The sequence below is a fragment of the Sphaeramia orbicularis genome, chromosome 14 (assembly GCF_902148855.1).
Source record: "Sphaeramia orbicularis chromosome 14, fSphaOr1.1, whole genome shotgun sequence".
Classification (NCBI taxonomy): domain Eukaryota; kingdom Metazoa; phylum Chordata; class Actinopteri; order Kurtiformes; family Apogonidae; genus Sphaeramia; species Sphaeramia orbicularis.
The window spans coordinates 20,026,846-20,040,454 of record NC_043970.1 but is presented as its reverse complement, the minus strand read 5'-3'; the positions used below and the strand labels follow the sequence as shown (position 1 = coordinate 20,040,454).

The window sequence follows — 13,609 nt, the reverse complement described above, 5'->3', positions numbered from 1 at the left end:
TAATCTCCACACCTTTATGGGTGGCAAGTTAGTTTGAGAAGTAATTGCTTCTGAAAACAATTTAAAAAAGCTCTCGTACACTATCTTGCTTGTTTTACATCTTCTAAGGTATAAAATGATGAAGGTCTGAAACCTGGAAACAAAATTTTAAACAAAGATAGTATGTTGGAACTAACTGAAAGTCTGTCAATAAAAGATGGAAAAAAAAATCAGCAAATATGAATTAAAGCCTTGTATTGGTCAAGTATATTATTCAAAATCTCCTCAAAAGTATAATTGTGAAATTTATCTGGACCACATATTGCTAGCAGCATATAATAATAGATGAGACTGTGATTTGGTTTTGATAAAACAGGTCTAATCATGCAGTTATGTAACATAGTTATCAATCACAGCTCTTATAGTTAATGACTAAACGAAATGTCTGATATGTCTGTTCTCAGCACTAGATCACTGACTTTAATATTTAAATTTATTGAGTTACTTTCAATTCATCATTTCAGTACAGTCATGTTCCATTGATGCTACTCTGAGAGAACATGATATTCTTAATGTACCAAGATCATACAGGCTTTTTGTCTGTGAATCATGTCCAGTTACTCTACAGATAACGGAGACATCTGAATGTACTACTGCAGCAAATGTTCCTATGTGAACAGAGTCGGCAGAATATTCACACACACACCTGCACCAGAGCAAAAACAAACCACCACAGCATTACAGGCTGTTACCACCAGTGAAAATAAAGGTCAGTAATTACTGTCATAACCAACAACTAACTTAAGAAGAAGATTATAGGGGAAGAGATGATCGTTTTTGACTCACTATTTTTACAGTGATCTATCCCCACTCTACCTATCTGGTAAATATTTGTTGCTCTAAAGGGGTTGAAATATACGTACAGTGATAGGACTTCCCCTTTGGTCAAAACAAGATTCAAACAAAGGCACAGAATTCCACAGATAAGTAATTCTGACCCTGGCAGCAAAACACAGCATCACCAATTTCTCCATGTCGGGTTATTTAATTAATTCAACCAAGGGCTGTGTGATGTGATGAAAAAGTTGTTCTATGGCTGTGGGCCATAATACACTTCAGGTCTACTTGATCACATATAATCTTACACCAACATAAAACTTATAAGGACACACAAAACATGAACTTTTAAAAAAAAAGCTGTGAATTTCATGTTTTACAGTGAGTCCGTTTACGTGCACACTAATACGCTGATCACTATCTAATTTCTGGAATTATCAGATTATTCAGTTGATCACGTAAACAGGATAATCTGATATGTTTTATCTGACAACAGCAGTAATCTGATTATGAGAAATCGGATGAACACACCTGGATTTCTCCCCAATACTCAAATGTCTTCCTGCATGTATATGGGTCAATCTGATATATTTCATTCTTTTACATCTGCGCATGTGTAAACACAATTAAAAATGGTAGAAAACGGAAGTTACGTAGTCAAACGTGAGCAGAGGACAATAACAGGGAGTTTGAGTCTACCATCACTATATTCGTACAAACTCCGAAAGAAATCCGCTAATGAACTGGAGCTTCTAAACCAGGGTTTTTGATTATCACATTTCTTAAGTGCATGTAAACGCGTCAGATCTGATCATTACAATTATCCAATTACTCCCAGTTATCAGATTTTTTTCATCTAAACAGGCTCAGTATTGTTCCAAAACGTCATCGTTTTCCCATTTCCTAAATCAACTTTGGGTTGTACTTTTCAAGTTCATGTAGTGGATGGAGACAGACTCAGAGTTAAAATATAACTGTTTTTCTCCTGGTTTAAGTATTTAGGTATAAGTAGACTTCAACATTTTATTCACTGTGATACATTTTTCTTGTATACTGGCCCAATCCTACACCCTCCCATCAGACATATAACAGAGCCAAAATGGCCCTGCTGCATGTTTTTGCCCCTGAAACAGTTTCCTTTTCCAAACACAACGTGGCTGTGGTTCTGATGTTTGTCACAGTCAGGTGGTCTGTGCCACCCTACATCCAGCTCCTACAGGAAACACATCGAGACCAGCGACTACAGTGCCTCTTAAATCTCATTTCTTCTATGATGGAATGTAACCCAGTGCATCTACTCAAATACTTAAAGACAAATATGAGGTACAGTAATATAGCACTTTTTACTGCACAGTTTTAGGTCCTGTTGAGATAGTTTTTTCTCGAATGGTGCTGATAATCAATAAATTCTTCAAAACGCTCTTCAATTCTATGGAAAATGCAACATCACAATACTGAACACACACTACAAATACATGATGATCTTAGAGTATGATCCATTAATGTAGACATAACTACCAACAGAGTGTATTAAAATGAGCTCATCCATAAACATGAACGTAACATATACGCTACATATGAATGCAGCAATATTAATGCAGTGCTATTGCTTGTAGAGGAGTCATCTCACAGTGTGTATTAATAATTCTACTTAAAGCTTCTGGTCGAATTCATGTTCATTTATAGAACCACTTGCGTTGTCATAATTGCGTCACACGCTGTTTGTTGTCCAGTGTGTTCCAGGAATAATTCTATGACAAAACAGAAAACACACTTGGACATTTGTAATCTATTAGACAGAATCTTAGTTCATTCTGATGTACTGCAGCTGAGGGGAACATTTTTATTGCTTCTACTGTGATTTACCTCTGTATCTAAATTTATTTTTTTCCCATTGGCTCAAACAGACCGAGACATGTGTCAGCGCAAATGGTTTCAATTAGGGCTAGGCTATGTTGTTTTCGTCTTGTTGCACATTTTGCATTGTTCTTGTTGTGTTTGATATATCTTTCATGGAATTTTGCCTTTTCCTGTTGCATCTCTAATGAATAATTTAGAACCACAAATAATCATCTGGTTTCTTCAACTTTGCCCAAGTACAAAAAGTACATGTAAACTTCAAAATTCCTTTAAAACAATAACAATTTGACATTGACTGTGAAAATTATCAAGGAATATTTTTTATCATATAACCTAACTGTAGTTTCCATAGTTGAAAACATCTGGCTATTTTTTAATGTGAACATCTATGTACATGAAAGCTGGTGCAAATACAAAGAAAGCAAATGATGGGTTGGTAGCTGTGTTTCTCTGGCATCAGGGGTCAGTCACGAGAACAGGAACAAAGCAAGGAAATGCAAGGAAAAAAACAGGTTAGCGCCCTGGTTAAAAAAAAAAAAAAAAAAAACTGCAGCAAAATCATCATTAAGTCATTAAACATGTCGAGACCTGAGTGCCCTGCTCCACCCTGGCTCTAAACAATCTGGCTCACTTCCTGGGAGCTTCCCTCTCCTCCTCTTCGTCTCCTCCTCCTCCTCAAACTACCCCCACATGTACTTCCTGTTCTTTTCCCAAATAGAGCTTTTGCTGACATCCAGATGCAACTTCCAGTTTGCTGACTCACTTCTTGTCTAAAGATCAGGGAGTGACCCCTGGACGATTTGGTACAAGTTGGATGCGACAGGATTTCGTCTCCATTGGAGTTGAGTTACAGAGCCTCCCGTGGTGAAACGTTTTGGGCCCGTCTGAACATCTGGCAGCTCTCTATGACCTGAACTTCCAGCTGTTTGAAGGTTCAGAGCTCTGCCACCAACCACAGACAGGAAGTGGAGAGTCAGTGGGCTGTCAACTCAACCCAACACTAAGGCTGAAAACACAACCTTTGGCTTTTCCACCTTCACGTCTGAACACAGACCTAAAGTTGTCTGTGTTTATCTGTGTCGGATGTTTACTGAGCCCAACACTGGCATTTGAATAACTACTACAACAGATAATAGGACTATGTAGCATTGTACAGCAATATATGTATAGTGCAATGATGGAAAACCCATGTCATTTTCCATCATACTGTTCTTAATATTTTAGGGCTCGGCCATTTCTTTCTTCCTTTAGTACTATAAATACTAAATACCACAAGAATTCCCTATATTATAAAACTCAAATGTGATTTCAACAGTGCCTAAACTGGAAAAACTACCTTTCAACGCCATTTAAACCCAAATAGTTTGACTGGAAATACAATTTTAAAGTGGGGATCATGTATTATTCATGTAATTAATATTGTAAGTGTTGCTTGTTTATTTAATGATATTACTTTGTTCCGTATTTGTTCGGATTGTTTTTTTTTTATCTTATAATTATATTGGTCCAAAAATCTACACAAAAATACAGAACTCAAATAAAATAACAAAAAGTTATCATAACATCCTAACTGTCTACAGGTCTTGGGAAATCCCTGTTGCTAAATAAATGTTCTTTTCTCATTTCAGGGTTGAGAATCTACGACCAGTCAGATGATGACATAAATGGGACATTTGTCAATACCACTGAGAGAGGAAGTTGCATCAGAGCAATGTATTTTAGCAGATTAAAACATTACCAACAGTAACAATCACAATAATAGTGATAATCATAAAAATGTGAATATCTGCTCTGATAATCAATGTTTTTAAATCACATTGCATAACAGCAACACAAACGACCTTAGACAAGTGTAAACCTGACACAATGAGGTAATTCTCAACAGGAGAACTTTCTGTTATAAGGCTTAGATACAGCCAAGGCATTCTGGACAACACTTAAACCAAAGCATCAAAACTAACTCAGACCTAATTTCTAATAGTTTCATGTAATCTTTTGGGTCATTTACTTATCATTTGCTCTGGCTTTGACACATTTTCCTACAAATATACGGCAATAATGATGGTCAAAATAACGTGACATTACATTATGGATGCATCCATATTGGCCATCCATCAGTAAAGTAAAGGTTTTTCCTTCTATTACAACACTGAAGTGCAGAAAAACGGAACTGAAATTTATCTGCAACTAAAGAGAGAATAGGCCTGGTTAGCTCAAGTACAGTGTAATTTTCTAGAACTAATCTTTTTAGATGTGAGGATTGTATATCATTTTAAGCCATTTTCTATATAAAATGTAAAAATATAGGTCTCAAATGATCCACAAAGGAATTGTTTCTGGTCACATAATGACAACAACTCTCCCATAAACTTGGGGTAAAATAGCTACTGTACTGTACACCCAGCCATCACGTGTTTGCAGCTACATTTCAACAGAAACACTAAGATATAAGAGTTCAGTCTTGTACAGCTCTACCAAGTCCTCCTAGAATGTGTGTTTGTGGCTCACCTCAGGTCTTCCAGGAGGTCACATTCTGTCTGGTGTTTGATATGTAACCTGCTCATCTGCTCTGCATGAGTGTGTTTCAGCTCCTGGGTGACCCGGACCTGCACAGTGAGGAGACATGGTCAGCAGAGTCAGTGGGCTCCATCCAGGAGACGACAGACAAATACATTTCATTGTATATTTGCTCATTCTAGAGGTCGGCTGATTTGTAAAGACAGATATGCTAGCAATTCCCAGGAAAATGCTCTAGATGATGCTTTATTAGGAACTGGATAACCGACAAAATGAACATCACCCTCACTATAATTAACCAATAAATTCACAAACATCAACCTGTCTACTTGCTCCTACCATTAGTCTAGGTGGCACCAGTTTTTGTCTTTTGTGCTGACAGTCAGTAAATTGTCCAACTACCACCAATGAATGGATTCTATCACTTGTTTACATGCACATTTTTTGTTACTAAACCATCACATTGTGAGCTTCAGTGATGTTTTCTTATTTTTGCTCTCCACTTCAGTAGAAGAAAATCCCATGATTGGCTAAATTGACTATATTGTTGAGGAAAATATTCAATTTTGGATTTGGGCAACAAAAAAAATATATGAACATCACGCAGTGAGTCTAGACAATTTGGTGAGAAAGTACAATTACTGTGGGCAATGTTGCAATATAGTTAATATCAAACATACTGACTTGAACTAGTGAAGAAAAAAACATATGAAAATCTCAAATTAATGCAAAAACACCCCTATTGTCATTGTGCAGAAGTATAGTACAGTACTCAGCTCTGCAGTGTCAGTGTGTCCAAAATGTCACACATGCACAGTGTTATTCAGTTCAGTGTGCAGTTCCGTCATGTATGCATTAGAGTTGAATTAATACATTTCTGAGGTGAATGAACAGTAGTCCATTAATCCCAATTCATATGAATGCACTTGTTACTGGAGCAGCTTCAGCTCCAGTCAGCAAATGCAGAAACACAAACCCAGATATCAACGTATCTGCTATTATTCACCACTTTTCTAAAACTCAAACCTCCAACTCAAGTTTTAAATGTTGGTAATAATATTAGAAATAAAATCAACACTGTTGGGGATGAACACCTGTGAAGAACCAAATGTGTGTTAATGTTGTCAGGTTTTCTGCCACACAAGAGGGTAAATGTTTTTGATCAAAATAATCTTGGATATAAAGTGAGACTGTCGTGTGTTGTGTGTAATTTATCAACACACTGTGACTCAGATACACTGACACACGGTGCTTTCAGATGCGCCTTATAAACGATGACATCTGCTATTCTTTGTAAGGCAGAGCACATCAGCACTAACTGCAGAGACATCACATTCAAAGGCCCCTTGTAAACTCACACATCCATACCCAAATGGACATGAAAACTGGAAAAATGTATAAAAGAAAAAAAAAAAAAGGTCTGCATTTACTCTTATTTTGCTTTGCTGTAAGATGTAAACCTACATCTGTCTACATCTGATACTTTCAATAATTTTATACTAAAATCATAACAATATCCCATTCAATTCTACACAGGCAAAGTTTATTTAAAAAGTCTTAGAAAACTGTTTTCAGCAAACTATTGTACAACTCCTCCAAAAGTACCTCTGTGATCACTTTCAAATAGTTAACCACAATATTTTTAACAGTTAAACACAAATGTCATACACAATGCTCACACATTTTGACCTATGAATATCTACTCTGCAGATTTTTCATTCCATTCCCCTTGGCCACTGAGGTAAAAAGGTAATTTTTGACACTTATATTATTAGTGTTATTTTTCAGTGTATGTCAGTTAGAAGACACTACATTGTACACATCTTTATATTACACAGAGTGACTTTGATTACTGATTTGATAACTACTGATCAGTGTCGGCATCACTGACAACATCGTCAGCCGTAGAAATGTGTCATTTTGAACACAGTCTGAATCTGTGTTCTAGGTGTTTGACTCTAAAGCCCAGTGTTGATTCACCTGAGCCCATTATGAACTTTGTGAAAATGAGTTTAGCTTTAATAAGCAGCGACAGCTCTCAGTAGGTGACAGTCGGTCTCTCTGGGTTTCTAATTGGCCACAAGATAAATTATAAAGCTCAGTGACCAGGTCTCATTACTGCAAACTGGGAGTGGTCTCTATAGAAAAGCTTTATTTATTCTTCACTTAACTTTCACAACAAAAGCAGATAAAATGCCTTCTCTTAGGAGTTAAAATGGATTTTATCATAGGTCTCTATGATAAAACAATAATCACAGTCACGGTAATATAATTTCGTATGCAGTGATCATTTTGATTGGAGATCAGCACCTATAATTATATTGTTTTTGTCTTGTTAGATCTTCTCTGAATAATTTAAAGCAAACACTTGAACGTGTTTGCCAGGTTGGATCTTTTTTTGTCATTTTTATCATGTTGCATCCATCACGAATACTTAGAAGCACAATTACCTGCTTCTTCAACTTTCACTCAGGACAAAAAACAGCCTTAAAACTGAAAGTTTTTGACAATTATTGTGATAATTGTCAATATCAACGGATGTAAAGTCTGATATTTATAACATTTTTGATAAGCCCTACATTATCACAAGAAAACTGAAGTCTGAAAATTGGGTTTTGATCATAAATCTGGGTCCGTTGAATTTGTCTTTTTGTACAATTCAAGGAGTTTCTGTAACCTCCCAAAGCAAAACTTGGACCAATGTGTTTTTTGTTTACTTATAACAGATCCAGTTTAACACCTGTTGAAATAACTGAGAATCACTGCAACCAGTTTCTGATGGCTTTTCTCTATGAAGAATGCGAAACCGACAATAAAATCTTTACAGGCTCTAAACATCTACAGGTTAAATCATTAATCAATCACTAAGTTAATCTGTAACAACAGATTTAATGGATTAATTATTGATTGTTGACTGATGTTTTTTATATCAAGCATTAATATTACTTTCAGTTGTGGCTTCCTGGTTTTGGAATTTCACATTATATTATATTTTATGTGATTATAATTTTTGTCTATTAGGGTCATCAGGGGATAATCTGATATGATATTTGAAATTTACCCTGATAATAATCAATAATGACAGCTATGAAAAATTTGTATCATCGTTTTTGACTTCTTACCTCAAGTGATAACAATAAATACCACAATATAAAACAATACAAACAACAAATACAATGTCATATTATTTTTTACTCAGGCCTAAAAGTTACAGAGAACGTCTTTGTTTTCCATGCATAGAAAATATTTTTACTTAACAGCAGGCATTGGTTGTTTGTGATCAGCATCATGGTGATTTGTTTGGGTGGGAGTGCTTTACAACCAAATCTTTCCAATATCAACTAAAGCCCCATAGCAATTGTTAAATAAAACATAAATGTAGTCGATGTTGAGAGGTTTATATTTTGAAGATTTTCCAGCTTTACTGTTCAGTTTTAGAATTACGTTTTAAAGACTGATGTACAGTACTTTGTTTCAGCAGTGGTTGTTCTTAAATACTTTTTAAATAAACTTGTTTCGCCTTTAAAACTTCCATCAGAAAAGTAATCAGATATATGTGTACATTGCTGAACTATCTAAATTCCATTATTTTACATTACCACTAGTGATCAATAACCCATTACATTCTCTACACTCATGTTAACCTTTTATTCACCATTTCATGAAAACAACCCACAGTTTCGTTGACTCAAATATGTTTCCTCTGTGTAGTTTCCCAAAGTATTTACCACACACAACAGGTTTCAACTCCAGGGGATTAACTTTTATTTGTAAATTATGCTCCATTCTCAAGTCTTACTCAGACACTGGGGATGAAACGGTCAATATTCTGTGGTGTAAAGCCATGTTACTGAAATCTGATCCCACATAAACATTTTTACGCAAAAAACCAGACACTGCTGCAATCCGCGTTTTCCGTTATTTCACAAACACGCTTCCAAGTAAATCTGACACTTCACCCTGGTGTGTTATTTATCTTAAAGTACCACTTTAGAGCTTCCTTTGTACGAAAAGGAGCTTGTGTTCTGTAATTTTAAGCATATTTAAATATCAGGAGACGGTTTATCTTGAGAGGATTACGGATTATTTAGTAAATTAGGGTTGATTGTGATTAAACTTCGGATTACAGGCTGAAATCTCTTGACTTTTGTTGTTGTTTCTGCTGTTTGTAGTTTGTGAAATGTTGGACCGCCAGGTTGGAGCAGAGGAACCGAAGGGATATTTACTGAAACTCCGCACAAATACAAAGTGTTTCATCGATGTAACGCAACACTTTGGTAACGTGAAATATATCGGGCTGTTTTCCAAGAGCTGCGGACAGTTTATATAGTCAGACAATGTCTTTTTGCAGGAGCTTCTGTCCATTCGAGAGGGAACGGATGGTGCTAATCTCCCTAAAAAACTGCTCCACATGGGACTTTTTACATATTTTCTTCCTTCGCCGCTATTTACACAATCTGGACGAGTAAATACAACTTCTAACACTTCGAATTGCCTCACTTCTGTAGAAAAAAGACTGAGTTTTGTCGTTTTAACCAGCCGACTAGCAACAAAGCGTACATTTTCAACCATTAAATATGCACCACTTCGTCGTTTTCAGACTTAGCCTCGGAGGCTACAACGGGAAAACTCACCTTTCTCGGTGGGGGTTGCATCCTTATTTCTTGACATAAAAACTACACAAAAGACAGAAGTTCGTCTTTAAAAAGTTTGTGCAAATGTTTCGAGCAAATAAAAAAAAAACGCAGAGGGGTATTTCAACTCGGGTCAAGCGGCCATGGCAAGTCCAGTAAGTGGTAAGTTGAGTCCCGTTGAAAACACTGTGGCCCCAGGGAACAGAAAACACCAACCACCAAGTCCACGGCAACGTAACACGGCAGACTTCCGGAAAGTCTTCAAAATAAGAGATACAACGTCCGGCTGTGATTCTTCAAAATAAAATCAGCCTCAGCACAGAGGCGTCAAACTTATTTTAGTTCAGGGGCCACGTGCAGCCTACTGTGGCCTCAAACGGGCCGGACCAGTAACATAATAACATAATAATCTATATATAATGACAACTACAAATGTTTCTATTTGTTTTAGCGCAAAATTTTTTAAAAAGTATTTACATTTACAAATTATCCTTTCACAAAAATGTAAATGAATATACCTGAATATCAACAAACTACCTGAAATTTCCTAAGAAAAAGTAACTTTTCAAATATTATTTTTGTATATGCAAAAAATTCACGTGGAAAAAAAGCTTGAATTTAGTGGTTTTTCAACCAGTTTTCGTCATCTTTTGTCATTAAAGTTGACCTTGTATTATATCACTACGTTTTTTCAACTGAAAATTAATCAATACATGATTTATATATGTGTAATTAAATCCAATATTGTCCAATCTACCTTTATTTTATTTCTTGTTGTTTAGCATTATTCAGTAAATGCTGATTTAATTTATTTAGTGTTAATTCAATTTAGTCCCACTTTTACAGTTTCCCAATTTATGAAGCATATTAGAAACATTTCCTGTTCTTTTGTGATTCCTTTATTTGACTCAGGGTGTTTCGTTTCATTTATCCTTGATTTGTTCATCACAATTGTCACTTTCGCAGCCCGTGAGTTGACTGATCAACTGTTCACAGCGTCGTTTCTGCGCCCTCTAGTGGCCATATTACAATAAAACGTATGCAGAGATTTGATACATTTCTTTGTTTTGCAATATATTTTTGTCCTTTTGCTGCAAATATTTGATGCTTTCATGTATATTGCACTGTAAGTCACCTTTATTAATCATCCTTACATAGTTTCAGAGAATTAAACATGAATTACATTTCTATTATCATTTAAAAAGCTAAAGGCTCATGTTTTTGTGTTAAGGATGTAAGCAACCTTTTGTTTTGCATCAAACTTCTGCCTCCATATTTATTTTTTTAAAATGAGATGTGGTTATGACATGAATTTTTATGTATACTTGTAAATTCTGATGTAAGGCTTCACTATTTTAACATTTTAAATTCAAATAAAATTATGTAATTTTGTTGATAATTGCAGTAAACTGTAAGAACATTGTACCAGTTCAAAATGACAGATTTTAGGTTTTACTGTGTTTATTAAATGTTCTAACTTTTCTGTTGATGGAGTTTGTAAATCAGTCTGGCTTTGAGTTTGTCCTGCAGAGTACATGTCTGTTTTGTAGTTAAACTACTACCTTTCTATGCTGGACTCTTGTTAATCTGATCTGGCATGAACCAGTCCAGGATGCCAAAACAATAACAGGCAGAGGAGGAAGCTTACAGTGGGTACACACAGAGGAAGAATGTGACAAATGTGACTTATATCAGCAGGAACTGTGGTGTTAGATGTTGTTTAAAGGCATCAGAAGAGAAATCAGCTCCTTTGTGAATTTAGCTGAAGGCAAATATAATGCTAATATAATGCAAAACATAGTCTAAAACTCCATGTGTGGTTTTGTTGGTTGCAGTGTCAGTGTGAAGCATGTTTTTGTGCAATAAGAACATGAAGCCTCTGCTAGCTGATAGTATAAAACAAGATATAGATGAATAATGAACACAATATTTCAAAACATCAGGTTTGTGTATGATGCAACCATTTTCAGAATCAGTTCCAAAGCTTTAAGAACAAACATCAAATCAGAAATCAAAATGTGTCATAAATCTGGGGAGAGAGTGCTGCACAAGTTGGCAATTCAAGTGACCATGGTAACAAAAATCATTAAAAACAATTTCCCGTCAACTTCTAAAGGAAAGACACCATTAAAGCGGTGTGGCTCACACTTTTTTTTAGAATCGCATTATTAAATCACACTTTAACATACAACAATGGATGAACCTTTAACCCACAAAGACCCAGTGTTACTTTTGTGACAGTTCCCAAATGAATTTTTCTCTGTAATTATCCTTTATTAAGTGATTTATGACTATTTATTATAATATTATCTTCTGTATTTTGCTGTCTGCAATAAAAATCTGGTATTCTCCCATATTTAATTTAGTGATCATGTAGATGTTCATAAAAGCTCATATTAAATTTAATTGTCATTGTTTCAGAAACAGAGAAAAATGAAGAAAATGCAACTTTTCAACAAAATGTATTATTAACTGAGTGTCTCCGTTCACTGTCATTGATCCAACTCCAGTTTTACTGGTGAATCAACGTTGTAGAAGATGATGGTGTTTCCACATTCACTACAGAGTCTATGAACGTCCAAATGGGTCATATCTGATGACCATGAAAAGATGAAAACTGCATTTTACACCAATTATTTACATGTATTGGCGGGTTTAATGGATCAGAAGTTATTAAGCATTTTATATTGGTAGATGGTTTAGGTCACCAGTGGTTATTTGGGTCTTTATGGGTTAAATGGACCACAAATTATCAGGCATTACAAAACCTAACAGTAGTTTTATATCTAGTACAGCATCAGTGAAATCATAGGGTTTTTTTTGTTTGTTTGTTTTTGTTTTTACAGACAATTTTTGATGTCAGGAAAGAGGAAAGAGGGTCTTTACAACCAGTACACCATATTTACCACAAATGTAGCTGAATTTGTCTTCTTTCAGATAATGTGATGCCAGCCAAAGCCCAGTGACGTACAGAGTTTGAACTATGAGTCTCAAACTGTCTGTCCTTTAAAACTGATGATGAACCAGAGCAGACATTTCTGTTCACATGCAAAATCTAATGACTTTCTACATTACTGCCTTTCCCACAGTTTCCACTTAACCTATATAAAATGTATAACTGGTTTCTTAATGTCAAAATTAGAAGATTTTGGTGATTTGAGGTACCACTTAAGACTCATTCTCTTCTGTTGAATGATAGGTAACACCCTCAAACATATTGCGGTTACTGTCAAACTCCTGCAGATATGATGTAAATAACCACTAGAAACCTGTTTAACCTATAAAGACCAAACAAATCCTTGCCACCAAAACCATCTACTGACCTAAAATGTTTAATATCTGTTGATCCACAAATCCTATCAATACATGTAAATAACTGGTGTAAAATGCAGGTTGTCATCTTTTCATGGTCATCAGATATGACCCATTTGGGCGTTCAGAGGCTCCGTTTTCAACGTGGAAACACTGTCATCTTCTACAACATTGAATCATCAGTAAAACCCATGGAGAAACTAGAGGCACTCGGAGAGCGCAGACCTCCGCCAAGGCTGATCAGTGCCCCCCCCCCCCCCCCCCCCCCCCCCCCCCCCCCCCCCCCCCCCCCCCCGTGGGCCCCCCCACCCCCGATCACCACCAAAATTTAATTATTTCTTCCTTATCCCATTTCCAACAAACCCTGAAAATTTCATCAAAATCTGTCCATAACTTTTTGAGTTATGTTGCACACTAACTGACAGACAAACAAACAGACAGACAGACAGACAAACAAACCCTGGCAAAAA

General features: G+C 35.9%; 1 protein-coding gene across 2 annotated transcripts in view; it reads right to left on the bottom strand.

The window, feature by feature from the left end:
• The window catches only part of LOC115433329 (F-BAR and double SH3 domains protein 2-like), a 45,285-nt gene extending 35,235 nt beyond the window's left edge, over positions 1-10,050 (bottom strand). For both annotated transcript variants that reach the window (XM_030154676.1, XM_030154677.1), the window contains exons 1-2: positions 9,828-10,050; positions 5,185-5,282 (exon numbers count right to left, since the gene is read on the bottom strand). In XM_030154676.1, coding sequence (XP_030010536.1) covers positions 5,185-5,282; positions 9,828-9,848 — 119 coding nt within the window. In that variant the 5' untranslated portion in view covers positions 9,849-10,050. The remainder of the gene's footprint in view (positions 1-5,184; positions 5,283-9,827) is intronic.
• Between the last annotated feature and the right edge of the window lie 3,559 nt (positions 10,051-13,609).